At 50.0% G+C, this 26,681-nt stretch overlaps 1 protein-coding gene and 1 long non-coding RNA gene across 6 annotated transcripts in view; one reads left to right on the top strand and one right to left on the bottom strand.

Moving 5' to 3' along the window:
- Positions 1 to 262: 262 nt before the first annotated feature.
- LOC309820425 overlaps positions 263 to 26,681 on the bottom strand; it is a 61,648-nt gene continuing 35,229 nt past the window's right edge. The window contains exons 4-7 of one of the 5 annotated variants that reach the window (XR_014296511.1): positions 24,415 to 24,648; positions 11,014 to 11,170; positions 10,407 to 10,590; positions 263 to 3,338 (exon numbers count right to left, since the gene is read on the bottom strand). This is a non-coding gene — a long non-coding RNA (uncharacterized lncRNA). Of the gene's footprint in view, positions 3,339 to 8,274; positions 9,386 to 9,416; positions 9,715 to 10,406; positions 10,591 to 11,013; positions 11,171 to 24,414; positions 24,649 to 26,681 lie in introns of those variants that run through there. The other 4 variants (XR_014296513.1, XR_014296514.1, XR_014296515.1 and 1 more) reach the window with 4 other exon arrangements.
- Positions 7,722 to 26,681, top strand: part of ATCAY (ATCAY kinesin light chain interacting caytaxin) — a gene marked incomplete at its 3' end in the record, with an annotated part of 29,163 nt that continues 10,203 nt past the window's right edge. The window contains exons 1-4 of the mRNA XM_082651171.1: positions 7,722 to 8,155; positions 21,515 to 21,573; positions 24,748 to 24,969; positions 26,320 to 26,505. Of these exons, the coding sequence (XP_082507297.1) occupies positions 8,079 to 8,155; positions 21,515 to 21,573; positions 24,748 to 24,969; positions 26,320 to 26,505 (544 nt within the window). The 5' untranslated portion in view covers positions 7,722 to 8,078. The remainder of the gene's footprint in view (positions 8,156 to 21,514; positions 21,574 to 24,747; positions 24,970 to 26,319; positions 26,506 to 26,681) is intronic.

The raw sequence follows: 26,681 nt of genomic DNA, 5'->3' as shown, positions 1-26,681 counted from the left end.
GATGCTGCTCAATGCCCCACAGTTCCCAGGAGGGCCCCCACGACAGAGAATGACCTGGCACCAACGTCAGCAGTGCCAAGGTGGAGAAACCCTATTCTAAGGGTAATTCATTTTGAGGGCTATTTCTTGACCCACTTACTATAGGCAGGGCCATCTTGGGGGGGGGTGCAACAGTAAGCTGCATGGCACCAGTCCTCAAGAACTTAGATTCAGGGAAGCAGATCATAACCAAACTATTACAATTAAGGTAGTCTTTGGTTAAGAACAGATTTATTGAGATATAATTCATGTACCATACAATTCGCCCAACTAAGGTGTGCAATTCAATGGTTTTTAGTATATTCACAAAGTTGTGCAACCATCACGACTAATTCCAGAACATTTTCATCACCCAAGAATAAACCATGAACTCTTAACAGTCACTTCCCCAACCCCACCCCAGTCCCTGGCCACCATTAGTTTGCTTTCTGTCTCTATGGATTTGCCAGTTCTGGACATTTCCTATAAATGGAATATCAGTCAGCAATAAAAAGGCATAAACTCTTGATACACACCACAACTTGGATAAAGCTCTAGAGAATTATGCTGCATGGGAAAAGTTCCATTTACATAAAATTCTTGAAAGGTCAAAAATCATAGAAATGGAGAACATATTTGTGATTTCTAGGGGTTAAGGACATGGGGAGGGGGTAATGGGGACTGGGGGTAGCTATAAAAGGGCAACATGAGAGATCCTGTGGTGATTGAAATGTTCCGTATCTTGACTATATCAAAAGCAATAGTGCTACTGCATTATACTATAATTTTGCAAGATGTTACCATTGGGTAACATGGTGGAAAAGGGTACATGGGATCTCTCTGTGTGATTTTTTACAACCCCATGTGAATCTACAATTATTTCAAGTTTTTATATTAATTTTTTAAAGGCAAAATAAAAGAGTACATTTACCAACCATGGTGGAGTGGTGTTCTTTTGCCACCCTTTTAAGCAGGCACAGGGCTAGTTAATTCTTGGATGGAAACCATGGCAAGCCCAGGGTGCCAAGGAAAGCCGTATGGGTGATTTAGTGGATGGCATTCTTCCATTTGTGTCTTAATGACCATGTGTGGCCACAAGAAACAATCTAGTGCGTCTGGCAAACGCAGCTCTCCTGCCATGCCCTGGCTAAAGGCCAGCGTGGTAATTACACATGGCCTCCCTCCAATTTCCTGCAGCTCTAACTAGATAACCCAGGCTGCGTGCCTTTTACAATAGCAGGTCTGTTTTGATGTTTTCTCTGGTTGCATAATATCTTTTCTTTCCTGTTATTTGCTATAAGCATTGTGCTAAATGCTTTACATGCATAATCTTATCTAGTCCTCACAATAGCCCACAGAAGTAGGTATAGTTGATTCTCGTTATTGGCAGCAGTTCTGTTCTATAAAGTTGCTGCAAACACTGAAATAGCAAAATACTGACCCATTGCTCCTAGGGGAAATACAGGGTTAGGTTCCTGCGAGCCTCTGGTCACAACATTTTCATCAACTGATCAATACATAACCTCGTGTTATGTGTTTTTTTGTTTGTTTGTTTAAAGGTTTCTTATTTAATATACATTGTAGATTCCTTAACATTGAACTCACATTCCAGAGCACTATAACTCACACCTCAGTGAAGCTTATCTAACATGCTTATTTTCTCCGTAAGGGCACAGCACAGCCTTCTTGTGCTAACAAACACTAGACAGCACTTCAGCACCATGTGTGGGGGCCATTATAAATAGCCAAATCACCAAAAAGATAAAAGCACAAAAATGTTAAAAGCACGGCACTAAATAGACCCAAAAAAGGACAGCTGTTTACAGCCTAGGCTGGAATAAACATCATCTGGTTCAACCTCAGCTGACAGCACATGCACAATCAGCACTCAGATTTTTTCACTTCTCTGTGTTGTCTACAAATGACCCTGGAAGAACCATGAGTATTGATTTTGGGGGTTACAAATAAATTTCAGCCAGTAGGCAAATTTACAAATACTGTGAATAATGAGGATCAAATGTATTTGTATGAATCCCCTTTGCAAATCAGGAAAAGGAGGTTTATTAATTTCATTGCCTCAACAAACTCCCCTGAGAACTAACTTCGTTTCAGGTATTCTTCTAGGGCAGGGTTTCTCAACGACCACACCATTGATATTTCAGACTAGATAATTCTCTTGGGGAAGGGGCTGTCCTGTGCACTGTAGAGTGTTGAGCAGCATCTCTGGTCTTTACCCACTCGATGCCAGAATCACCTCCATCCCCCAAGTCATGATAACCAAAAATGTCCCCAGACATCACCAGATGTCCCATGGGGGGGTAAAATCGCCCACAGGTGAAAACCACTGGTCTAGGGATTAAAGATATAGCAATGACAAAATGAAACATCTCTGATCTCAAGAAACTTACATTCTCGGGGAATGGGGCTGGGGAGTTAGTGTTTCATGGGGACAGAGCTTTGGTTTGGGAAGATGAGAAAGTTCTGGAGATGGATGGTGGGGATGGTTACACATTGTGAATGGAATTAATGCCACTGAACTTTACATTTAAAAATTATTAGAATGGCAAACTTTATGTTATGCGTATATATTAATATATATAACCACCATTAACGATAAACCAGACGACAGCCAATCTTGGTTCACGCAGCGGCTCGGTGGCGGGTTGCAGCACCACGGACAGCTCCCAGCGCGCTCTCAGGGAGGAAGAGCTGCTGCTTTACAAACGTCCTTCTGTTCCAAATGCTTTTCTCCCCTTTCTTCATCCATCCAACTCCTACTCACTCCTCAGCGCCCAACCCACATGGTCACCACCCCTGCCCCACTCTGAGAAATCTCCCCATGTGCCCCCCAAGCCACTCTGCTCCGAAGATCTCAGCCCAGACTCCCTTGCCCATCTGCTTCTCCGAGTGGGAGTTCTACGAAAGCAAAAAGTCTTCCTCACGTTTCGGACCCCAGTGCCCAGTACTAGAACAAACCTGGATTTCTCGCTCAGTGTCTCTTCCCAGAGCGCCACGTCCTCCAGCCAAGAGGTGCAAAGTCCAGATCTTGTGCTGGAGTCTCTGGGCTCTCCTTCTCTGCTGTGGGGCGGTTGCCTTTATGCCTTTGGCTTGGAGGGGGACCGACCCTGATGCAGTGAGTGGGGTAGCCACGTGAATAGAGTGTTGTCTGAGACCCACAAGGGGAGCCAGCGTCCGTGCATTCTACCTGCATTTCCCGAACATCTCCTTTGTGACGCGTGCTACTGCCTTGGCACATTACAGTGTACAAAACCAACCAAGTCTCTTTTGAAATTTCTATTCCAATGGGGGGTGTGTGTGTCCTAGAATAAACAAAGAAACAAGTAAATAATCTCAAATAGTGGTAAGTGTTATGAAAAAAGACTCATCAGGTTCCTCAATACCGTAAACATAGAATTAATGTATGACGCAGCATTGCCACTCCCAGGTATATACCCCAAAGAACTGAAAACAGGGATTCAGATAAAACCATGTACACCCATGTTCATAGCAGCACTATTCACAACAGCCAAAATGTAGAAACGCTTTTTGTTTATCCACTGGTGAATGAATAAACAAAAAGTGGCACATGTATACAATGATATACATGATTCAGCCATAAAAAAGAATGAAGCACTGACACACATCACAATGTGGATGATCCTTGAAAACTGATGCTCGGTGAGAGAAGCCAGACACAAAAGATGGCATAGTAGATTATTCCATTTATATGAAATATCCAGAACAGGTAAATCCACAGAGACAGAAAGTGGATTAGTGGTTGCCAGGGGCTGGGAAGGGAGACGTAAGAGACTGCTTAATGGGTACGGGTTTCCATTTGGGGTGATGAAAAAGTTCTGGAACTAGACAGTGCTGATGGTGGCACAACACTGAATGTACTTAATGTCACTGAACTATATACTTTCAAATGGTTAAAATGGTAAATTTTACATTATGTGTATTTTACCACAGTAAAAGAGAAAAAATTTTTTTAAAAAACTGAAAAACAAATCAGACTAGATAATGGGATGGAAAATGATGGAGTGAGAGGCAAGGTAGGCGGTGAGATTAGGAAAGGCCTCTTTGAGGAGATTACTTCTGAGCTGACACCTGAATAATGCAAACATCTGGGGGAAGAGCATACCTGGCAGAGGGAGCAGCTTGTGCAAAGGCCCTGTGGTGGGAATGAGCCTGATGTGTTCACAGAACAGGCGAAAACCATCACAGTGATTAAGAGGGGCAGGAGGTAACAACAGGCATCCATTCCTACTTAGGATCATGTATTGATATTAGTTTCCTGTGGCTGCCTTAACAAAGTACCACAAACTAGGTGGCTCAAAACAATAGCTTTTTTTTTCTCTCTCTCACAGTTTTGGAGGCCAGAAGTCTGAAATCAAGGTATTGGCAGGGTTGGCTTCTCCTGGGGGCTGTGAGGGAGAATCCATTTGGTGCCTCTCCAGCTTCCGGTGGTCACTGGCAACCCTCCATATTCCTCGGCTGGTCGATGCATCATCCTGACCTCACATGATGTGCCCCCCCCTTCTCTTCTCTTATGAAGTCACTTGTCATGGGATTTAGGGCACATCTTAAATCCAGGATGATCTCATCTGGAGATCCTTAACTTAATTCCATCTGCAAAGACCCTTTTTTCCAAATAAGGTCACAAGCACAAGTTCCAGGGGTTAGGACATGGACATATCTTTGGTGGGGGGGGGGGGACACCATTCAACCTGCTACCAGTCTAAAAATAAAATCAGCAACAGCAAGAAACACGCATAGAACTTTTCTCATGCTGCGGCACCGTGCCAAGCACCCTCCCTGCATCACCTCATTAAATGCCGAAAGGCCAGTACCCTAATGTTTCCATTTCACAGATGAGGAAACTGAGGTCCAGGAAGTGTGATCACTTACCCAACCAAGTCCCCAGCCAGTGGCTGAGCCAGTGTCCCGATCCACTTATGGTTTGATTTCAGAGGGTGCACTCTTAACTCTATACCATTCTATGGTCTTCCAGGGCGGGGCTGACGCACGCACACCTGCAGGGGGCGCCTTTCCCTCGGAGGCCCCGAGCGAATGTGTCTGAGAAGGTTCTGTCTCCCCAGCACCCAGCCCGGTCTTCGGCCCATGGCTCATCGTAAGTGGTCGGCTGAGGGACCCATGAAATGGGTCCATGAGGATATTATTTCCTCCCTCCCTCTTAATCTAAGGAATGAGGCCATCGCTGCCACTTATTTATTTGTTCCTTGTTTTGTTTTTAAATCTGTGATGCGCCATCAGGAAATCATTTCCGCTTCTGCCCCTGGTGAGGCTCTTGGAAATGCTCCCCTCTCAGCCAATGGAGAGCACCGATTCTGGCAGGGGGCTGTGCTTTTTGGTCAGCCCTGCCCCCATCCACCCACCCTGCACACAAAAGCAGCATAATTAACTGTCTTAAGGAAGCCGAGCCTCCGCCAGCTGCGAGCTGGCAAGAAGAAAATACCTCGGAGGCACGAGGACCAGGGACGCAGCCGCAGCCGAGCGAGGGGGAGCCGACCGCTGACTGCAAGCTGTTCCCCACCCGTGGACAAAAGCGCCCATCCGCGCCCGTCGCATTGCCCTGGGTGACCTTCCTTGGATGCGGAGTCCGCGCCAGAGTGCATCTTCCTCGGATGCTCTGAAGGCGAGGGATGCCCGGCTGCATCCGCCCAAGGCTCTTCTTTGTTTGCGCGTAACCGGGAGAGGCCGCGGAGGTAGCCGGGACTCACGCGGAGGTGAATCCACTTTCTTTCTCCCCGCCCTGCCGAGGAAGATTGTCCGCAGGTATCCGCCGCTACAAACCCCCTTCTGGCAGATGGGGCGGGTGGGAGCAGGGTCTTGTGATTCTTGGGATGCTACCAGCTCCATTTTACCCCACGCGGAGAAAAGCATCCGCCCCCCACACACACACCCACAGTTCGCCTCCCATGCCCACCGTTCACCTGGATGGCAGAGGATTGCACCATTTCCGGGACGTGCTTAGAGATTAGGCAGCTCAAACCCTCAGCCCCTCTCTGGGACGCTTCCTGAGAGACCGAAATGTACACGTCCCACCTCTGTGCATTTCCTATTTATAACGCCGTGAGCGGATTTGGAAAAGGATTTGATAGATGTGTACGTAAAAGCTTGCCTATGGGGTGGGGAGGAAGGGAAACGGTTGAAGACAGAGATTCCTCCTCCTCTGCCTGAACTTGTATGTGATGTGCTGATAATTCAGTACCACAGCGGGAAGGCACGCTTCTCAGCTCCCCCTCGCTGCCTTATTTGCCGTCCTCGAACGTGAAGTCGGGATCAGAGGGCGGGAGCGTCCGGGGCCCTGCGGTCACCCACCCACACCCCTCATTTAGAGGATCGTTGGGCCAACATGTGTGGCCCCAGTCTCAGCTGTGGGTGGGGTGGAGGTGGGTGGTCCTTTCTGGGGGTTGAGGTCACACCCAGCTCAGGATAAGGAAAACAGACGCAAAGACCACTCCCTTCAGAAAGGAAATGAATTTCCATTGATGGGAACTTTCCCTTGCAATAAGTTCCTGGGCAGTTGTTGCCCACAGCATCAGGAAGACATCTCTCTCTCTCTGTCCTTTCCGTACTGCGTCTTACTGTCCCTCCTCCATGAATGAATGACGACATTCAGGGCAGTGACAAGAATGGAGTGAGAAACTCTCACTGAAGTGGGGGAGGGTCGAATTTCAGACATCCCGTCCCCCCTGCCTGACCCTCACCTGTCTCCGGCTCCCTCTGAGCCCCAATCCCAAATGCAGACCCTCCATCCACAGGGGCTTAGGTCCAGCGAGGGGCTCTGGAAGACACACCCAAACTAAGAGCCACCCACCAGCTCTAGAGGGGCAGCCGCAGTGAGTGGGGAGGGGGGAGGGGCTGGAGGCGGGACCTTAGGTGCTGGCAAGTGAGGTTGACAACTTCTCAATCTCAGATCTATGGACATTTGGGGCCGGATCATTCTTGGTCATCTGGGGTACCATCTGGGGCACTGTAGGGCACTGAGCGGCATCCCTGGTCTCCACCCACTTGATGTCAGTAGCACACCGCCCCCCCCCACCCCCACCCCCGCACTTGTGACAACCCAAAATGCCTCCAAACATTGCCAGATGTCTGGTGGGGGAAGGCAGAATCACTGCCCGTTGAGAACCACTGGCTTAAAAGCTCAGAACCTGCACTATTAGTTGAGTCATAAGATCCTGGGGGATCCTTTCTAGACCAATTCTTTCATTCACAGGCAGGGAAACTGAGACAGCGGAAGTCTGCCATGCCCCAGGATAGACTCAAATTCAGTCCCGCTCGGCAGTTCTCACCACACTCCCAGACAGCCCAGCACTCAAGCCCCACCTAAAGTGCTGCCTCCACCCCATCCTTGCCCCCAGCTGGTTCCTCGCTACGATAGGATAAAAACAAAACTGGCATTTTGTGGTTGGTACAAATGATGATCCTGATTTCCAGCCCCAGGCACTTTCCGCACTTCCTTTTTCAGTCCTAGGGTCAGTTGTCAGGACTTGCTTCTTCGTTGGGGGAGGGGAGGGGACAGAGGGGCAGGACAGGTGGGCTGCAGCAGATAGAGGTGGGTTGGCGTTAACCAGGTCTTGTCTGAATGTCAATCCCAGCAAGGAAGCTTAATTATATCAGTCATTAACACAGTCATTTAGTGTAAATGACTTTAATTGGATTTATTGCTTCCTAGTTGAAGTCCACGGTAAGGGAGGGATGGTGAACCTTGCAGAGGATGGATTTCAGAGCTTCAAAGGGGGGGGTGCTTTTAGCTGGAGGCTCAACCCCTCCTTTGGTTTCAAACTCCAGACCCACATGGGTGTTCAGCTTTCTATGCCTCTGTTTTCTCACTGGTGAAATGGAGAAGCCTCATGGGGCTGGGCAATGATTCAATAAGACAATGGACACAAGAGCTCTTTGCAGATCCATCTCTGAAGTTCTGTGTGTGAGTGGGGAATTGTCGTTATGACGATTGTCCAGTAAAACCTCCATCCACTGCCCTCCTTCAGGATTCATCCTTGCTTCAAGTCGGTCCTTGCTTCCCAGCTCCCATGGGGACCACTGAAGCCACGCTCCGGATGGAAAACGTGGACGTGAAGGAAGAATGGCAGGACGAAACTCTGCCCAGGTACAGCTCCCTAGGTGTGCGTGTCAGATGTGGAAGGAGCGGGCCCGACACTGCTCCCAGGTGTGAGGCAGAGACACCCCAGTTGACCGGGCCAAGAGCATAATTGATATTTGCTGAATTATTTAAGATTGATTTCCCACCTCCCTACCCTGCCCATCCCTGCCCAAAGTGCCAAAATAGCTCCCATTCCCACACTATTGTAAGAATTCTAAACATTCTTCTAAAGCCATCTCATGGGCGGTTACAATATTCTTACCTGGGTTCCCATGAATTCAGGTAACAGCGTGTTTTTACCTGCAGCAGCCAGAGGGACCCTGTCATACCCCTTAAAAGCCCTGGGGCAGGGACTTCTCTGGCGGTTCAGTGGTTAAGACTCTGTCCTCCTAAGGTAGGGGGCCCGGGTTCTATCCTTGTTCAAGGAACTAGATCCCTCATGCCAAAGCTAAAGATCCCGCACGTGGCAATGAAGATCCCGCGTGCTGCAACTAGGACCCAGCGCAGCCAAAAAAAAACAAAACAAAAGGCACGGGGGCTTCCCTGGTGGCGCAGTGGTTGAGAGTCCGCCTGCCAATGCAGGGAACGTGGGTTCGTGCCCTGGTCCGGGAAGATGCCGCGGAGCGGCTGGGCCTGTGGGCCATGGCCGCTGAGCCTGCGCGTCCGGAGCCTGTGCTCCACAACAGGAGAGGCCACAACAGTGAGAGGCCCACATACCGCAAAAAAAATTAAAAAAGGCACGGAAACAAATTCTACCCCAGAGCCCCCAGGAGGAACCAGCCCTGCCGGTGAAACTGATTTCAGACTTACTTCTTTGTCTAGATTCGTAAGAAAATACATATGTGTCGTGTTGTTGTTGTTTTTATTTTTTATTTACTTATTTTTGGCTGCGTTGGGTCCTCGTTGCTGCGCACGGGCTTTCTCTAGTTGCGGCGAGCCGGGACTGCTCTTCGTTGCGGTGCGCGGGCTTCTCATCGCGGTGGCTTCTCTTGTTGCGGAGCACGGGCTCTAGGCGCCCGGGCTTCATACGATTGAATATGCTGAGTATTTCACATACTTGTTTACAGTCTGTTCCCCACCATGGAACCCACGAGAGCAGGGGCCTTTGGTTTGATCACAGGCGTACAGCTGATGCTCAGTGGATATTGGGTGAATGGATGACGGTGATTGGTACGAGTTCAAAATTGTAGGAAGCAAGATGTGCGTGCCCACATACTTGTCTCTCTGTATTCTCCTCTGGCGAGGCGTTGGGTAAGAGAAAATACAGTCAGCACAGGCTCCCCTTCATTCGTCGGCTGGATGCAACTGCTCATCCCCCTCCCACTTTTTTTTTTTTTTTTTTTTTTTTTGGCCAGCTTGCAGGATCTTAGGATCTTAGTTCCCCAACAAGGGATCGAACCCGTGCCCATGGCAGTGAACGTGCAGAGTCCTAACCACTGGATCGCCAGGGAATTCCCTCTCCCTCCCACTTTAATGCAAGGAGTTTACCCACAGGAGACGATGCCCGAGAGTTAGTTGCATAACCATCCAGGAAGGAAGAGTCAAAGGGACTGGGCATATTCACCCTGGAAAAGACAATTTGGAAAGGATCTCAGTTGGTGAGGGTGCTCAGGGCAGAACAAGGGTGATGGACAGGCATGAAAGGGATGCAGGTTTGAGTCTAAAGTAGACTCTTTGGACTCAAATGGTCCAATCTGTGCATGCTTTGTACGGCCAGCCGGCCCATTCAAAAGCAAAATGGGCTGATGGGGGAGGTCTGGAGCTTCCTGTCCACCTGTCCCAGGAGAAGCTGTGATGTCAAGGGCATCACCCCCTCATTTGAGAATCTTTAGCCCTCTCTCCAGTCTAGTCATTTTCAGTGTCGATGTTTCACGCACATCCTTATGATTCTTAAAGCAATAGATGGGGACTTCCCTGGTGGTGCGGTGGTTAAGAATCCGCCTGCCAATGCCAAGGACACAAGTTCGATCCCTGGTCTGGGAAGATCCCACATGCCGTGGAGCAACTAAACCCAGGTGCCACAACTACTGAGCCAGTGCTCTAGAGCCCACGAGCTCCAACTACTGAGCCCGCGTACTGCAACTACTGAAGCCCATGTGCCTAGAGCCCGTGCTCCACAACAAGAGAAGCCACCGCAATGAGAAGCCTGTGCACCGCAACGAAGAGTAGCCCCCGCTCGCCACAACTGGAGAAAGCCCGCGCGCAGCAACGCAGCCAAAAATAAATAAAATTTAAAAATAAAGTGATAGATCCCCACCTCAGAATAGCCGAGAATCTCTTGTCTGCGCAGTACCGTTGTCTTCAGGAAGACAAGTATTTCGGGAGAGAGATGGCGACTTCATTGGAGCCGACCTCCTGTTCTTTCACTGTTAAAATGTTCTTCGTTCTACATTCCCTCTTATAAGTCTTTCTCTTTAACTCAATACAAGGAGTGCTGATGCCTGGATTTGTAGAAAGGGGTCTGATGACACCCGGACCTGGCAGTTCGGGCGAATTAAGGACTGTTTTTATCAGGGGCTTCTGATGTGGCTAGGAATGCTCCAGAATGGACAAGAGCCGCCTCGGGGAGCTGTCCCTCGTTCCCGGCATGGGAGATCTGTTTCCTCCCATGGAAAAGGTGGAAACAGATGGGATGATCTCTGTGGGTTCCTTCCAGCACCAAACACCCGGGGTTTGGAGGCATCTCCAACCAGTGTCAGCATCATTTACCCTGTGGTCCCGTGAACCCTGGCCCCTGTCCGAGACCAAAGCATCCCTCGGTCTGGACTTTGAGAACCTTCTGATTCAACCCTGCCTGCCCGGGTGGCAAACCCCAACCCTTCCTGGACATAAAAAAAATTCTCTGATGACAGCACAGGACTCACCTTGCTCACTCTGATTTTATTTCAAGCAACACAGCGGAACCAAGAGGGTACGAGCTGTGGAAGCGGACAGCCGTGGGTTCAGATTCCAATTCTCCAGTGGGCTCGCTTGCCCACCTTGGGCAGCTCTTCGAGCATCTTTGTGCCTCAGTTTTCCTATCTGTAAAATAGGGACAATCATTCCTGGCTCACGAAGTTGTCGCGAGAAGTCGATGAGGTATGAGTCGCGAGGCAGCTGAGCCAGGCTGTCTAGATGCAGAGGGCTGCCCACGGGACTTGCTGCCGTCAGCCTCATTCTTATCAGCCTGTACCTTGTTCACTCTGGTTCCTTTTTCCCATTCCCCCATAAAAGAAACCCTCCTCTCCCAAGCCATGTTGAGACAAAGTGGAGCTGACTGCAGCTGCAAATGTGAATTTCAAGTGAGTTTCCCCAGCTGCAGAGGGTTCCTCTCCCTTTTCAGTAGTTCAGTGTTTGCAGGATAGTGGCCTGGCTGTGCAGCCCTGGGGTCAGGGACGTGCCTTCGTCAAGGCTCTGTCCTCCTCGTTCTGGGAGAAATGAGTACAGCTCCTTATACAGCGTCCAGCTGCAGCTCAACATAAGCACCTCTGTCTGATGCCAGACAACCCACAATTCTATTCCTTCGAGCTCAGTGATCCCTTCCTGGGTGGGATCCTCGAGCTGCCCCGGGTGTGTCCGGGTGCTCGCCCTGTGCCCACAGCCCCCTCCTGCTGCCATTGCCTTGCGGCGTCTTCCTGCACCTCCTGCTCTTCTGCAGGTACCTGTGGACCCTAGCTGAGAGAGGGCAGCCTGGAGACGATCCATCTACCTGCCTTGCTTCCACATTCATTCATTCTAGCGATATGCACCGACTGTATGCCAGGCCCTGGGTGAGACGCTGGGGACACGTGGAGAACAGGAGAGCCGCCCTTGTGGGGTGTTCACAGTCTGGCGCAGAGACAGGCAGTCCCTTATAACCTCACAGACCAATGAAAAATTGCAGCTGGGTTCTTGGCACCTGGAGAGCGCCAGGTGGGGTCTGACTGGGTTGGGGACATTGGGGGAGGTGCTGACCCTGAACTCTGAAGGATGAAGAGGTATGAACAGGGGAAAGAGGCTGGGGGTAGGGGTCAAGCATTCCAAGCAGAGAGAGCAGCACGTGCAAAGGCCCTGAAGCCAGCGGAAGCAGATCGAGGGACTGAAGAAAGGTTGGGTGGGGAAACTGAGGACCAGGGTGGGAAAGTGCTTGGCCCGGGTCTCACAGCTAAGGAGAGGCAGGTACAGGGTTAGATGTCTGAACGGTGTCTCAGCCTGCTCTGCCTTCTATAACCAAGTGGTCGTGGGTTTTGCTTGTAACTTTTTATTCTTTTTTTTCCTTTTTTTTTTTTAATTGGAGTGTAGGTGATTTAGAATGTTGTGTTAGTTTCTACTGTACAGCAAAGTGAGTCAGTTATACAGATACATATATCCACTCTTTTTTATTTTATTTTTGGCTGCATTGGGTCTTCCTTGCGGTGCATGGGCTTCTCATTGCGGTGGCTTCTCTTGTTGCGGAGCACGGGCTCTAGGCGCACGGGCTTCAATAGTTGCAGCACGGGGGCTCAGTAGTTGTGGCACATGGGCTTAGTTGCTCCGCGGCATGTGGGATCTTCCCGGACCAGGGATGGAACCCGTGTCCCCTGCATTGGCAGGAGGATTCTTAACCATTGTACCACCAGGGAAATCCCTTCCACTCTTTTTTAGATTCTGTTCCCATATAGATCATTACAGAGTATTGAATAGAGTTCCCTATGCTACACAGTACGTTCTTATTATTTATCTATTTTATATATAGTAGTGTGTATGTATCCATCCCAATCTCTCAATTTTTTTTTTTTTTTTTTTGGTACGCGGGCCTCTCACTGTTGTGGCCTCTCCCATTGCGGAGCACAGGTTCCGGACGTGCAGGCTCAGCGGCCATGGCTCACGGGCCCAGCCGCTCCGCGGCATGTGGGATCTTCCCGGACCGGGGCACGAACCCATGTCCCCTGCATTGGCAGGAGGACTCTCAACCACTGCGCCACCAGGGAAGCCCCCAATCTCTCTTTATCCCTCCCCCTGGAACTTTTTATTCTGACATAGTCCCAAGCTTAGAAAAAAAAACTATAAGAATGGTATAAGGAATATCTGTAAACTCTTACCCAGATTTGCTGATTGTTAAGATTTTACTTCCTTTGCTTTATCATTCTCTCCCCCAACCCTGGTCTTTCTCTTCTGCCCCTGTCTCTCCCTGTGTCTGTCTGTCTGCTGTCTGTCTCTCTATCTATGCTCAATCTGTTTGTATCTGCCCGCCCCTGCACAGGGCAGGCCAGGCAATGTCCCTCCCCCAGCCCAACACACGCGCAGAGGTGATTTCCTGTTGCCCAGCTCAGCAGTCCCTCATGCAGGAGCCGTGGGTTTAGGCCAGGAAGTGATGGCAGGCTCTGAGCAGAGCATCTTCTGCCTTCCTCAACTCCGCCATTCTCTTTCCTGTGCTCCAGCGATGCTGGGCTATCATAGCAGGATACCACACCCCGGGCAGCTTCAACAGCAGACATTTATTCTCTCACAGCTCCAGAGGCTGGATGTCTGAGATCAAGGTGCCAGCAGGGTTGGCTTCTGGGGAGGGCTCTCTTCCTGGCCTTCTCACTGCATCCTCACGTGGTCTTTCCTCTGTGCTTGCATGTGCCGGGGGAGCTTTCTCGTGGCTCTCCCTCTTCTTGTAAGGTCACAGTCCTAGGGGATCAGGGCCCCAACCTTTTGTTTTTTTGGCCATGCTGCGCGTGTACACAAAACGGGCATGGAAGTTGTCTTCAGTCTCAATCTGAAAAAAAGATGCCTCTTTAAAACCTTCTGACTTAATCTGAAGCTTGCTTTTTTTTCTTTTTTAAATGGAGGTGAAATTTACATAACATAAAAATAACCATTTTATTTTATTTTATTCTGTGCCATGAGCATGTGGGATCTTAGTTTCCCAACCAAGAGGTGATGGTGCTGGGGGAGACCAGAGCAAGATGAATGGACAGAGGTGTTGGAAATTGCAGCGAAGGAAAAGGGGCAGATTTATCTGAGTATCTGAAACCACCAAAGTTGCCAATGGATAATTCTTGAATGCCTTTCAGCAGTTCCCTCTCTGGTTCTCCCAACTTAGCTCTGCAGGAGTCCTGCGATAAGCCCCAGTGCTGCTGGCCCCGCATTGAGCCTTGGAAAAGCCTACTTATGCCCAGAAAGAGTTTTTGCTGTTACCCTGCACCAGAGGTGGCCGCCGTCAAACAGAAACAGAGTCTGGAAAGCCCTGGATGGGAGACTGAGGCAGCACAGCTGATCTTAATGCCGTTGAAGCCCTGGGGCACCAGTTGGGAAGCAGGAGGCATGTTCAAAGGTCCTGAGGCCCACAGTTTATTCCCAATTCCCTTCTTTCATACTGTGAGTAACATTAAGCCAGAGGCTAGGATCTGAGGGTAGAATTCGGTCCAGGAGCCACCTCTGAAGCCAGAACTATTGCAATAACAGCTGATTCCGGGTGACAGGTGTTTCTAGATTTTGGCCTTTCCCTGCCACTTACATAATGTGCCCTCACTTGCTCCTTCCTTCAAAACCCTTGCTGAGGGCTGCTTCTCCCAGGTCCAGGCCCATGACTCACCAAAGCAAGAGGGGAAGAGGCACTTCCTCCCCTTCAAGGGCTCACAGTCTGCCCAGGAAACAAGGAATTAGCACACAGTACCACAGATTCAGTGCTAAAGGAGGCTTCTGAGGCAGGATGCAGGAGCGGGGTGGATGTCAGATTCAGATGGGGCCTCCTGGAGGACGCTGACCTAGCCTGAAAGGCTGAGCAAGTTCACCAAAGAAAGCAGGAAGTGGCCCTCTAGGCAGAGGGGGTGGGATGTGCAAAGGCACTGGGGCAGAGAGGACCTTGGCATGGTAGGGGATGCAGTAGGAGAGAAATTTGGATTTCACGCTGAGAGGGCGTGTGAGTTTCCCAGAGCTGCCATAACAAAGTACCAGGAACTTGCTTAAAACAGAAAAAATGTTTTCTCTCACAGTTCTGGAGGCTAAAAATCCAACATCAAGGTGTCTGCAGGGCCATACTCCCTATGAAGGCTCTAGGGAAGGATGCTTCCAGCCTCCTCCAGCTTCAGATGGTGGCCAGCAATCCTCGGCCTGCCTTGGCTTGTAGATGCATCCCTCCAGTCTCTGCCTTCCTCCATCTTTTTTTTTTAAGCTTGTGTTTTATTTTTTATTTTTAAAATTTTTATTGGAGCACAGTTGATTTACAATGTGTGTTAGTTTCAGGTGTACAGCAGAGTGAATCTGCTATACATATATCCACTCCTTTTCTTTTTTTTGGCTGCGTTGGGTCCTCATTGCTGCGCGCAGGCTTTCTCTAGTTGCAGCAAGTGGGGGCTACTCTCCATTGCGGTGCGCGGGCTTCTCATTGTGGTGGCTTCTTGTGCTGTGGAACACGGGCTCTAGGCACGTGGGCTTCAGTAGTTGCAGCACACAGGCTCAGTAGTTGCGGTGCATGAGCTCAGTAGTTGTGGCTCACGGGCTTGCTCCATGGCATGTGGGCTTCCCAGACCAGGGCTCAAGCCCGTGTCCCCTGCATTGGCAGGCGGATTCTTAACCTCTGTGCCACCAGGGAGGTTCTGCATTCTTTTTTAGATTCTTTTCCCATACAGGCCATTAAAGAGTATTGAGTAGAGTTCCCTGTGCTGTATAGTAGGTCCTTATTAGCTATCTCTTCTGTATATAGTAGTGTGTATATGTCAATCCCAATCTCCCAGTTTATCCCTCCCCTGACCCCCTGGTAACCATAAGTTTATTTTCTACATCTGCGACTCTATTTCTGTTTTGTAGATAAGTTCATTTGTACGCTTTTTGTAGATTCCACATATACGCGATATCATATGTTTGTCTTTCTCTGCCTTACTTCCCTCAGTATGACAATCTGTAGGTGCATCCATGTTGCTGCTAATGGCATTATTTTGTTCTTTTTTATGGCTGAGTAGTATTCCATTTTATATATATATATATGAGATTTATTTATTTATTTATTTATCCATCCATTCCTCTGTTGATGGACATTTAGGTTGCTTCCATGTCCTGGCTATTGTAAATAGTGCTGCAGTGAACACTGGGGTGCATGTATCTTTTCGAATTATGGTTTTCTCCAGATATACGCCCAGGAGTGGGATTGCTGGATCATATGGTAGCTCTATTTTTAGTTTTTTGAGGAACCTCCATACTGTTCTCCATAGTGGCTGTACAAATTTACATTCCCACCAACTGTGTAGGAGGGTTCCCTTTTCTCCACACCCTCTCCAGCATTTATTGTTTGTAGATTTTTTGATGATGGCCATTCTGCCTGATATGAGGTGATACCTCATTGTAGTTTTTTTTTTTAATAAATTTATTTATTTGTTTGTTTTTATTTTTGGCTGAGTTGGGTCTTCGTTGCTGTGTGCGGGCTTTCTCTAGTTGCAGCGAGTGGGGGCTACTCTTCGTTGCGGTGTGCGGGCTTCTTATTGTGGTGGCTTCTCTTGTTGCAGAACACGGGCTCCAGGCACGTGGGCTTCAGTAGTTGTGGCACGTGGGCTTCAGTAGTTGTGGCACGTGGGCTCTAGAGCGCAGGCTCAGTAGTTGTGGTGCACGGGCTTAGTTGCTTCACGGCATGTGGGATCTTCCCGGGCCAGGGCTCAAACCCGTGTGCCCTGAATTGGCAGGTGGATTCTTAACCACTGCGCCCCAGGGAAGCCCTTCATTGTAGTTTTGATCTGAATCTGCCTCCATCTTCACACAGCCTTCTCCTCTGTGTCTCTGTGTCCAAACTTGCCTCTTCTTACAATCACACCACTGATTGGCTGTAGGGCCCACCTTGCTCCAGTATGATGTCATCTCAACTTAATGCTGTCTACAACAACCTTATTTCCAAACAGGTCACATTCCCAGGTTCTGGGAGTTAACACCTGAATTATGTTTTGGGGGGGATGCAAGTCAACCCACATCAGAAGAATAAAGCCACACTGTACACCTGGTGGATTAGGGGGAACCCCACTTTTTACATGGGTTTCCCAGTACAGACTGAAAGCAAGTGCTGCAGGGAGCCCTCTGGATCCACTTTGAGTTCGTGAAGGGGCTTCAGCTCTGCATTAGCTGAGGTCTTCCTGGGGCTTGTGGAAATAACCAGGTCTCACCTGACCTTGAAAGCTGCAGCCCTGTGGACCTGTGGGGTTTGTTCACATGAGCCGACTGGACACAAGGGGGCAGTAGAGGGCAATGACCGGATTCAGCTCTACCTCTGTGAGTGGTTCGCTCTGCCCTTGGGCATCTTCTGGTTTAGCCTCCGTTTCCTCCTCTGTGAAATGGGCTGCTACCTGCCTCATAGGAATACTGTGAGGAGGAAACAAGATGATGATGCCGTCAACATTCCAACAGAGTGAGTGCCCTGTCCGTGGGGGTAAAGTACGGTTCTAGCTGATTCTAGAACAACAGGGATTACAGCCTCAGACTGATGGAAACAGGGAAGGCAGAGTAAATGAGGGGAAGGAGCCGGAAGGAAATCCTGACACCCAGGTGAGCAGGGGTGGCGGACAGTCAGCTCCTGGTGGCGGTTACCATGCACGAAGCGCAGATCTGATTCAAGAAAAGACTGATATCTAGACATATCTCTGATTTGACAGCAAATTTAAAATGTTGTGAAATGCTGTGTGGGCAGGATAAAACTAGGGGTGGTGCATCAGCTGTCAGCCTGCAATTTCAGAGCATGATTTTGGGTAACCTTGCAAGTAGGTGGTGTGCCTCCTGTACTCCCGGATCCCGGACTTATTTGTGACTTACCAGCTGCCCTCCCCATGTTGAGAGCAGGGGTGTCAGCTACAGAACAGAGGGACCAGAGCAACGTGTACACGAAATGGGTGTGTGAGTAGTCTTCAGTCTCAAACTGAAAAAAAGATCCCTCTTTAAAACCTTCTGACTTGGGGCTTCCCTGGTGGCGCAGTGGATGAGAGTCTGCCTGCCAATGCAGCGGACACGGGTTCGAGCCCTGGTCTGGGAAGATCCCACGTGCCACGGAGCAACGGGCCCGTGAGCCACAAATACTGAGCTCTGTGCGTCTGGAGCCTGTGCTCCGCAGCAAGAGAGGCCGCGACAGTGAGAGGCCCACGCACCGTGATGAAGAGTGGCCCCCGCTTGCCACAACTAGAGAAAGCCCTCGCACAGAAACGAAGACCCAACACAGCCAAAAATAAATAAATGAATAAATAAATTTATTAAAAAAAAAAAAAACCTTCTGACTTAATCTGAAGCTTTCTTTCTTTCTTTTTTAAATGGAGGTGAAATTTACATAACATAAAAAGAACCATTTTATTTCATTTTATTTTATTTTTGGCCATGCGGTGGGCATGTGAGATCTTAGTTCCCCAACCAGGGATCGAACCTGTGCCCCCTGCATTGGAAGCACGGAATCTTAACCACTCAACCGCGAGGGAAGTCCCCAAAATAACCATTTTAGGGTGGGCCCTAATTTTTTTTTTTTTTTTTTTTTTTGCGGTACGCGGGCCTCTCACTGTTGTGCCCTCTCCTGTTGCGGAACACAGGCTCTGGACGTGCAGGCTCAGCAGCCATGGCTCACGGGCCTAGCCGCTCCGTGGCATGTGGGACCTTCCCGGACTGGGGCACGAACTCATGTCCCCTGCATCGGCAGGCGGACTCTCAACCACTGCGTCACCAGGGAAGCCCTGGGCCCTAATTTTTTAAATTATTTATTTATTTATTTATTTGGCTGCACCAGGTCTTAGTTGTGGCATGTGGGATCTTTAGTTGAGGCATGTGGGATCTAGTTCCCTGATCAAGGATGGAACCCGGGCCCCCTGCATCGGGAACGTGGAGTCTTAGCCACTGGACCACCAGGGATGTCCCAAAATAACCATTTTAAATGAACAGCTCACATGTTGTACAGCCGTCACCTCTATCTAGTTGTAAAACATTCCATCACCCCGAAATGAAACCCTATCCCTGTGGCAACCACAAATGCACCACCTGTCTCTGTGGATTTGCCTGTTTTGGACGTTTCATATAAATGGAATCACACATTATGTGGCCTTTTTTGTCTGGCTTCTCTCACTGAGCATCATGTTCTCAAGGTCCATCCACATTGTAGCAGGTGTCAGCGCTTCACTCCTTTTCATGGCTGAATAATATTCCATTGTACTTTTGTTTATCCGTTCATCACTTGGTAGACATTTGGGTTGTTTCCAATGTGATCATGCTGCTGTGAGCATTCAGGTATGACCTTTTGCATGGATATGTGTCTTCATTTCCTTTGTCATTTTTTAAAAATAAATTTATTAATTTATTTATGTCTGTGTTGGGTCTTCGTTGCTGCGTGCAGGCTTTTTCCAGTTGCAGCGAGCAGGGGCTACTCTTTGTTGTGGTGCGTGGGCTTCTCATTGTGGTGGCTTCTCTTGTTGCAGAGCACAGGATCTAGGCGACCGGGCTTCAGTAGTTGTGGCACATGGGCTTAGTTGTTCTGCGGCATGTGGGATCCTCCCAGACCAGGGCTTGAACCCGTGTCCCCTGCATTGGCAGGAGGATTCTTAACCACTGCACCACCAGGGAAGCCCTTCATTTCCTTTGGACCTCTGCTCTATTTTGACTTTTGACCTCTATGAGAGCAGGGCAACATCTGATTCATTCTTTACCGCCAAGACCCTCCAAGACCTCCAATGCACCTGGAAGGTAGTGGTTACTCAAAGAACATTCGAAGCATGGTGAATGGGAGAAAGATGGGCGGGGTGGCGGGTGCGGAGGAAGAAGCATGGATAGATCTCACCCTACAGAGGGTGCCAGCTCATGCCCTACAAGGAACAGAGGTGATGGAATGAATGGTTTTGTTAAAGGAAAAGAAAAAGCATTCTACTGTCCTTCCCCATCTAACCAGCTCCCATTCCAGCTGAGCTGGCACTGCTGAGTTGCAGAGATGAATTAACGCTGCAGTGCTTCCCTGAGCCAGCACACCCTGCAGCTAGAGCCTGTGACAGCCCCATGCACTCTGAAAAATTATTTCCCTAGGGAGCAAAGGAGCCAGAGCACGTGGGTCAAAGTCAGGAGGCATGAGCTGTGGTCCAAAAAAAAAACCAGTCTGGGCATGGCCAGAGAAACAGGTTTTATTTTGCAAATTCGTGCTCCACTAAGCATTAAAGGGGCACAGACGTATAGCTGGCTGCCTTTCTTTTTTTTAAAAAATTTACTTTTTAGAAGATTTAGGTTTACAGAAAAGTTGCAAGAATATTACAGAAAATTTCCATACACCTCCCCACACACTCAGCTTCTCCTAAATTAACATTTTACATTAGGCTGATACATTTGTTACAATTAATAGACTGATATTGATACACTGTTGTTAACTGAAGTCCAGAATTTATTCAGATTTCCATAGTCCTTTTCTCCTGATATCCTTTTTCTTTCCTAGGATCCCACCCAAGTTCCCATGTAACATCCAGGCATCATGTCTCCTCAGGCTCCTCTGGGCTGTGACAGTTTCTCAGACTTTCCTTGTTCTCGATGCCCTTGACGGGTTTGAGGAGGACTGTGGCCAGAGATTTTGTAGAATCTCCCTCAGTAGGAACTTGTCTGGTGTTTTTCTCACGGTTACACTGGGACGCTGGGTGCTGGGAGGAGGACCACCTGTGAAGGGCCGTCTCATCCTTCATCTCAGGGTGGCTGCCATCAACATGACTCATCTCTGCTGGTGTTGACCTCAGTCCCCTGGCTGAGTTCATGCTGGTTGGGTGTCTCCACTGTAAAGTCACACCTCCCCCCTTCCCATACTGTCCTCTTTGGAAGGAAGTCACTGTGCCCAGCCCACACTTACAGAGAAGGGTGTTACTTTCCATCTCCTTGAGGGCAGAATATCTACAGACATTATATGAAATTCTTCTCTGCAGGAAAAATTTGTCTCCTCCCTGTATTTATTTATTCAATCATTTATTTGTATCTGTATGGACTCATGGACATTTTATTTTAAACACTGGCTCACAATCCAATATTTCATGATATATTTTGTTGGTCAGACCAGTCCAGCATTGGCCAGAGAGAGCTCTTTCAGTTGTCTGCTATGTCCATTGGACAACTTCTGGCTGCGTTAATAGCAACAATTCATCGGAGACCAAACCCTGCGGGGTCAGCCCATGAAGAATGCTGCTTATATTCCAAATATAATATAGATGAGACCCTTTTTCTCACTGGGCCTCAGCTTTCCCCGTCCCCACCCCCCCACAAAAAAGGCTTAATATTTATTAGATGATCCAATGGGAGCCCTCCAGCGCTGATTGTTTATGATTTTCTGTGCTCGCGAGCAGATGTATTTTGTTCCAACAGTTTCTCAAAGCTAAACAGATTTTGTTGGTGTCATTTTGTCTGAACTCCACGCTCCTGTGGCTGGACTTGTGGGGCCTGGTGGCTGATGTCCGCTCCCGGCTGGGTCTGCAGGCCACTCTCGGAAGAGACGGGGATGGACTTGCTTGGCAGTGCCACAGAAGACACATCCTGTAAGTTTCCATGCATGCAGAAATGGGCACACGGTCTGGGCTGTGCCCAGCACTATAACTGTAGAAATGTCAGAGGTCATGCTTCCTGGGTGGAATGTCAGGGAAGGGGGTTGCTCTGCTCCAAGTCCTGCAGGGAAAGCAGTGTGGTTGTGGGCCAGAGACGTGTGTGGGCGCCATCATGAAGTCAGTTGCTGTGTGTCCTTGAACTAGTTGCTTAGCTTCTCTGTGCCTCCAATTCCTCATCTACTAAATACAGGTAGTGAGCCTCCCACAGAAGGGGCATGCAAGGATTAAACAAGATGATTTGTGTAAAGTGCCCAGGGGATGCCAGGCACAAAGTCAGCCCTGCGAGGGCTTTGCTGCCCTGAGCACTCAGGAGGGCTCATGGCTCTGAGGATCCAAAGCCCCAGACTTTGAGGACAGGGGGACCTGGGGCAGCCAGAGAAGCTGCCTCAAACATGTGTTCTCCTCGATGACACCTCCTGGCAGAGTTCTGCTGAGGGTCCCCGCTCTGCCTGCATTTCCCCCATGCAGCCCATCACAGAGCCCACCCTACAGGGGAAAGACTGCCCAGAGAGGGTCAGCCACATCCCTGAGGTCACACAGCAGTGAGAGCCATCTCTGCCTACCCCTGTACCACACTATGCCCATGAGCCAGGTAGGGGGACCAATTTGTTCCAGGTTTCTGGGGCCAATCTGGGTAGTTGGTCACCCTGGAATACCAGCCCTTCTTCCTGCCTGAGCACATGGGCTCTGCCTGGTGTTGTCACATTCCCACAGGGTAACCTTGGGCAAATCCTTTCACCCCTCTGGGCCTCCATTTCCTACTTCTGTAAAACGAGGAGTGTGTAGTAACAGTACCCGACTTCCTAGGTGTCACTGGCTGAATGATGACCCCCAAAGATATCTAGATTCTAATTCCAGGAACCCCTGAATGTTCCCTCACATGGCAAAAGGGATTTTGCAGATAGGATTAAGTTAAGGCACTTGAGATGGGGAGATGTGATCACTAATTTTATGTATTCACTTGCCTGGCCCATGGTACCCAGCTATGTGGTCAAACATAATTCTAGATGTTTCTGTTGAGGGTGTTTTTTTAGATGTGATTTACATTTAAATTCATGGACTTTGAGTAAGGCAGATTGCCTTCCATTGTGTGGGTGGGCCGTGTCTAATCAGTCGAAGGGCTCAGGAGGCAGGAGGAAAAAAAACCTCAGGTGTGATTCATCCCAGGGCAAAATTCCTCTCCAGCTGTGGACCTATGAAATCAGGCAATGTCTCTGCTTCCAAAATACGATGGCGGGATGGACATAGAATAGATATTCTCATTCCAAATGGGAGAAATTGGAAGGAAGAAAGGGGTCACGGGTCCCAGCAAGTCTGAAACTTGTTCCAATAGGTTTTAAGCCTGGAGAACCATCTTCTTTGGCTCAATGCCCTATCCTCCAGGTCCATGTGGTGGCATACTGCCGCCGTGCTTCCTTGTACCTTTAGTCTTACTGCCACCATGCTGTGACCCACAGCTTGACCCCATCAGGAAGAGTAGCAGTATTTTAAATCAAGCACTCCTGATTCACTGCTCCTAACACACTTCCCGTGAAAAAGGCAGAGTGAGTTGAGAAGCCTGGGGTCGGATCCTTGGGCAAGTCTCTGCCTCTATGTCCGCGTCTGTAAAATGGGTAACACTTCCCACCACACAAGGTCATGGTGAGAGCTAGAAATCATGCCAGTGCCCCGCACATAGCAGGCACTTGATAAATGTGACTGCTGTGTTTTTATCATTTTCTGCCAAAGCGAATGTTTCTATCCCAGTGTCTCCTGAAGCAGTTACCTCTGACCTGCTTAGGGACCAAGAGATTCAAAGTGAAAAAAAGTGAGATTCAAACTGAAAAAAAAAATGTGGTCCATTTAATTATGGATCAATGGGGGCTTCTTTGGTGGCGCAGTGGTTAAGAATCCACCTGCCAGTGCAGGGGACACGGGTTCGAGCCCTGGTCCGGGAAGATTCCACATGCCACGGGGCAACTAAGCCCATGCGCCACAACTACTGAGCCTGCACTCTAGAGCCCACAAGCAACTACTGAGCCCACATGCCACAACTACTGAAGCCCGCGCGCCTAGAGTCCATGCTCCGCCACAAGAGAAGCACCGCAATGAGAAGCCCGTGCACCGCAACGAAGAGTAGCCCCCGCTCGCCATAACTAGAGAAAGCCCATGCGCAGCAACAAAGACCCAACGCAGCCAAAAAAATTAATTAATTAATTAATTAAAAAAAGTATGGATCAATGAATGTCTTCATCCAATAAAAGAGGGGTAGGAGTCTCCTACTAGTTTATTTATTTTGTCCTCAAAGGCCGTGTAATGAAACAGGGTAAACCTGAGGGGCTGGCTCTGCTCCGCAGGCTGTCAGATGGGGGGCAGCCCAGGAGGAGAAACCACCTTTTACAAGGAGACCAGAGTCCAGGCTAAGAGTCTTTAGGAGGAAGCGGTCTAAACCATGGGGAATATCCATCCCAACAGGCTTCAGAGTGACATGGGAGGATCCTGCCCTTCTGTGCCTCAGTTTGCTCATCTGTTAAAGGGGGCAATAGCAAAGTTGGAACGTGAAAACGCAGGGGAGAGCTTTGCAGAGTGTCTGGCTTACATTACACGATCACTAAAAGTTAGTTGTTAGAGTTGAGCATCACAGAGAGGCCAAAAGCAGAACGTGAACATTCTCTGCCAGCCTTAGCCGGAAGAAACAAGACTCGCAGATATTGGTAGGTCCAGAGCACACCATCTGGAACCCAGGCTGCCCGGGGTCTAATCCCCACATCATTGTTCAACCCTGACTCGACTCACCTGTGAGTCCCATTTTGCAGATGGTAAAAGTGAGTCAAGCTCAGAGCAACATGGCACTGCAGGGTCACGGAGCTGGTGAGTAGCGAGGTCAGGCTCTGAACCCAGGTCTGCCCTACGTCCAAGCGTCCGCCCTTGACCTCCACGCTAGATGGTTATATTAACCGCTGCCGCTGCCGTGAAAGGATGTCCTCTGACTTCTAACCACTCCCCTCAACAGGGCGGAGTGGATCTCCACTGGGTTGGGAACAGGAGAGGGGGAAGAAGAAAGAAAACAGCAAAAGTGACTGATCTTGTTTCGCTTTTGTTTTTTTCTGTTTTCCTGTTCCCCCACAGCCCCTCCCAACACTCTGAACTTCAACGCGGCTCATCGTAAGCGGAAGACGCTGGTGGCCCCCGAGATCAACATCTCCCTGGACCAGAGCGAGGGCTCCCTGCTGTCCGATGACTTCCTGGACACCCCCGATGACCTGGATATCAACGTGGATGACATCGAGACCCCAGATGAGACCGACTCCCTGGAATTCCTGGGGAACGGCAATGAATTGGAGTGGGAAGGTGAGGTCGCTCATCGCACCTGCCCAGCCCCCAAATCGGACCCCAGCGCTCCCTTTGGCTTGGGGACCAGCTGACCAGAGCCCCCCTCCTCCATCCCCGTAGGCTCAAGGGGGACAGGTCTTCCAACCCGGGGCTCCCAGGACAGCTCCTGGGACTCCACGCACATTTTCTCATGGACTTGTAGACTTTGCTGGGAGATGTGTCTTTCACCCGATTCTCAAAGGGGACTGAGACCAGAGGAAGGGCCTCCCCCTGATTCCACAGGTGTTTGTGGAGGAGGTCTTGATTGCTGTGTAGGGGGCGGCAGGGAGATCGGGCGGGGGCGTGTCAGGAATAGACATCGCCTGCCTGCTCGCGTGGCCATCGGAAAGCCAGGCTCTGGGTAACGGAAAAAATGTACACAAGATAATTGCACCTGGTCGTCGGTGCTGTGAGGGAAACGAGGTGATGGGAGAGGGCAGGGGGTTCTCACTGGGGCAATTCAGCCCCCTGCCCCCAGGGGACACTGGGCCATATTTGGGGACACCTGTGGTTGTCATGACTGGGGGAATCCTGGCATCAAGTAGGTGGGGTCAGGGAGGTGGCTCCACACCCCACAGCGCCTGGGATGGAGGAGGGGGCTCCACAGAGAATGACCGGCCCTCAAAGGTCAAAAGTGCCCAGGCCGAGACTCCTTGAACCAGGCTACCTGGGGGTGGGGAGGCCTCTTTGCAGGGTTGCCGGGACAGGCCTCCCTGGATGCGTGTTATTTGAGCTGACATGCCAAGGCAAGAGCACAGGTCAGAAAGGTGGCGGTGGCAGTGGCCATGGGGACAGAAGCAGAGCCACAGCACTTGCTGGGTGGATGTGGAATATGAAGGGGAAGAGGGCATTGAAGGTGACACCTGGGTGTGGGGTCTGAGCAGCTGGGAGAACGGCCAGGCTATTTTCTGAGGCGGGAAGATCGCAGGATGACGGGTGGGAAAGAGGCAGATATTTCAAGCATGGTTAAGAATCCTGAGAAGCCCAGAGAGGGAAAGAATGTGTGCAAGGTCACACAGCAAGAGACGGGCTCTACCCAGGCCAACCACCTGACTGAGCACTTTCCTGTGTTCCACGGCTTGGGGAAAGAAAAATTATTATTTAGGCGTGACTTTGGGACTCCCAGGTCCTCCATCTCGTCCAGCAGCCCCAATCTAACACCGTCTGTCAGCAAAGGGTAGGATGAGTGGTTTCGCCTCTGGCCTGGGGAGAGAGGAGAGGGCTCCGTGGCCACAGGCGGCAAAGGTAGCCCAGAGAGGGAAGCTGGGATGAGGTGTCCAGACTCAGGTGTCCCTTCCGCTCACCTTCCACCCCCCCTGCCGCTTCCAGATGACACCCCCGTGGCCGCCGCCAAGAATATGCCTGGGGATAGTGCAGACCTGTTTGGGGATGGCTCGGCCGAGGACGGCAGTGCCGCCAACGGGCGTCTGTGGAGGACAGTGATCATTGGGGAACAGGAACACCGGATTGACCTGCACATGATCCGGCCCTACATGAGGGTGGTGACCCACGGAGGTAAGGCCACACCCCTTGGGCCCCCTCCCGGCTCCAGCAACTGGAGGCCCATCAGTGGTCCTCTCTGGACCTCAGTCTCTTCTTCTGACCCAGGGGGATGTTAAATTAAGCCCTAGTGTCCGGGTGTGCAGGGGTGAAACTCGCAGGGGGGCAAGGCATAGACGTGCCGGATGCAC

Source organism: Grampus griseus (assembly GCF_964374135.1).
Source record: "Grampus griseus genome assembly, chromosome: 3".
Lineage (NCBI taxonomy): Eukaryota > Metazoa > Chordata > Mammalia > Artiodactyla > Delphinidae > Grampus > Grampus griseus.
This window is presented reverse-complemented; position numbering and strand designations above follow the sequence as displayed.